At 37.4% G+C, this 804-nt stretch overlaps 1 protein-coding gene across 1 annotated transcript; it reads right to left on the bottom strand.

Moving 5' to 3' along the window:
* Nucleotides 1-142: 142 nt before the first annotated feature.
* SARC_17682 (hypothetical protein) lies at nt 143-316 on the bottom strand (the record flags this gene model as incomplete). The annotated part of the gene is made up of 1 exon (XM_014288227.1): nt 143-316. A coding segment is annotated over one exon (174 nt), but the record flags the coding sequence as incomplete, so codon positions are not given.
* Between the last annotated feature and the right edge of the window lie 488 nt (nt 317-804).

Genomic DNA, 804 nt, shown 5'->3' on the forward strand with positions numbered 1-804 from the left:
TATAGTAATAGTATATAGTGTGTGTGTGTGTGTGTGGTGTGTGTGTGTGTGTGTGTGGTGTGTGTGCGTGTGTTTGTATACGTATACATACATATATATACATACATGCATACACCCTCATATATATATATATATATGCTACCTACGTTGTGCCCTTTGGCGTTGACACAACAGACGCCATATTCACTGAGAGCATCTCCTTTAATCGGTCCCTCAGTGCCTGGTTTTCCTCGTTCCGCTCAGCTGCTCTATGCTTATGCTTAAGTGCACTTTCTCGCAATTTCACGACTTTGCGGTCTCGCTGCTGTAGCTTCTCCTGAGATCAATGTTGTAGAATATGCACGTTTAGAAATTTTTGTTTTCATTTTCGTATTTTGGTTACTTGTGTTCATATATGTCGCGTTATATATGTCGCATTCTGAAGTATAGTTGGTTAGTACAACAACGTCAGATATATCAAAGAATAATATCAATCTAGATATATTAAGGGTTTTGGTGTTTGCGTTTGGAATGATTGAAAGTTTATAGTGTAGGATATATTCTAGCATGAAGCGCATAATTATTCATGTAGAAGGCTGATAATCTTATGTTATTATGCATGCATGCATCTGTCACACTGAGCTTCTGCCGAAGAGCGCGTTCTCGAAAATCAAAAGTTTACAATTACTATGCAGTCAATACGCTGGAGCAATAATGCGATATGTGCATGTACAAAGGTGCATTGAGTTTAGATACTATTTGGCTTATAAAATGATCAAAGAAAGTTTGAGGTGATGATATATCAAATTCAGTACGACATTTGCG

This window comes from Sphaeroforma arctica, assembly GCF_001186125.1.
Source record: "Sphaeroforma arctica JP610 unplaced genomic scaffold supercont1.11672, whole genome shotgun sequence".
NCBI lineage: Eukaryota > Ichthyosporea > Ichthyophonida > Sphaeroforma > Sphaeroforma arctica.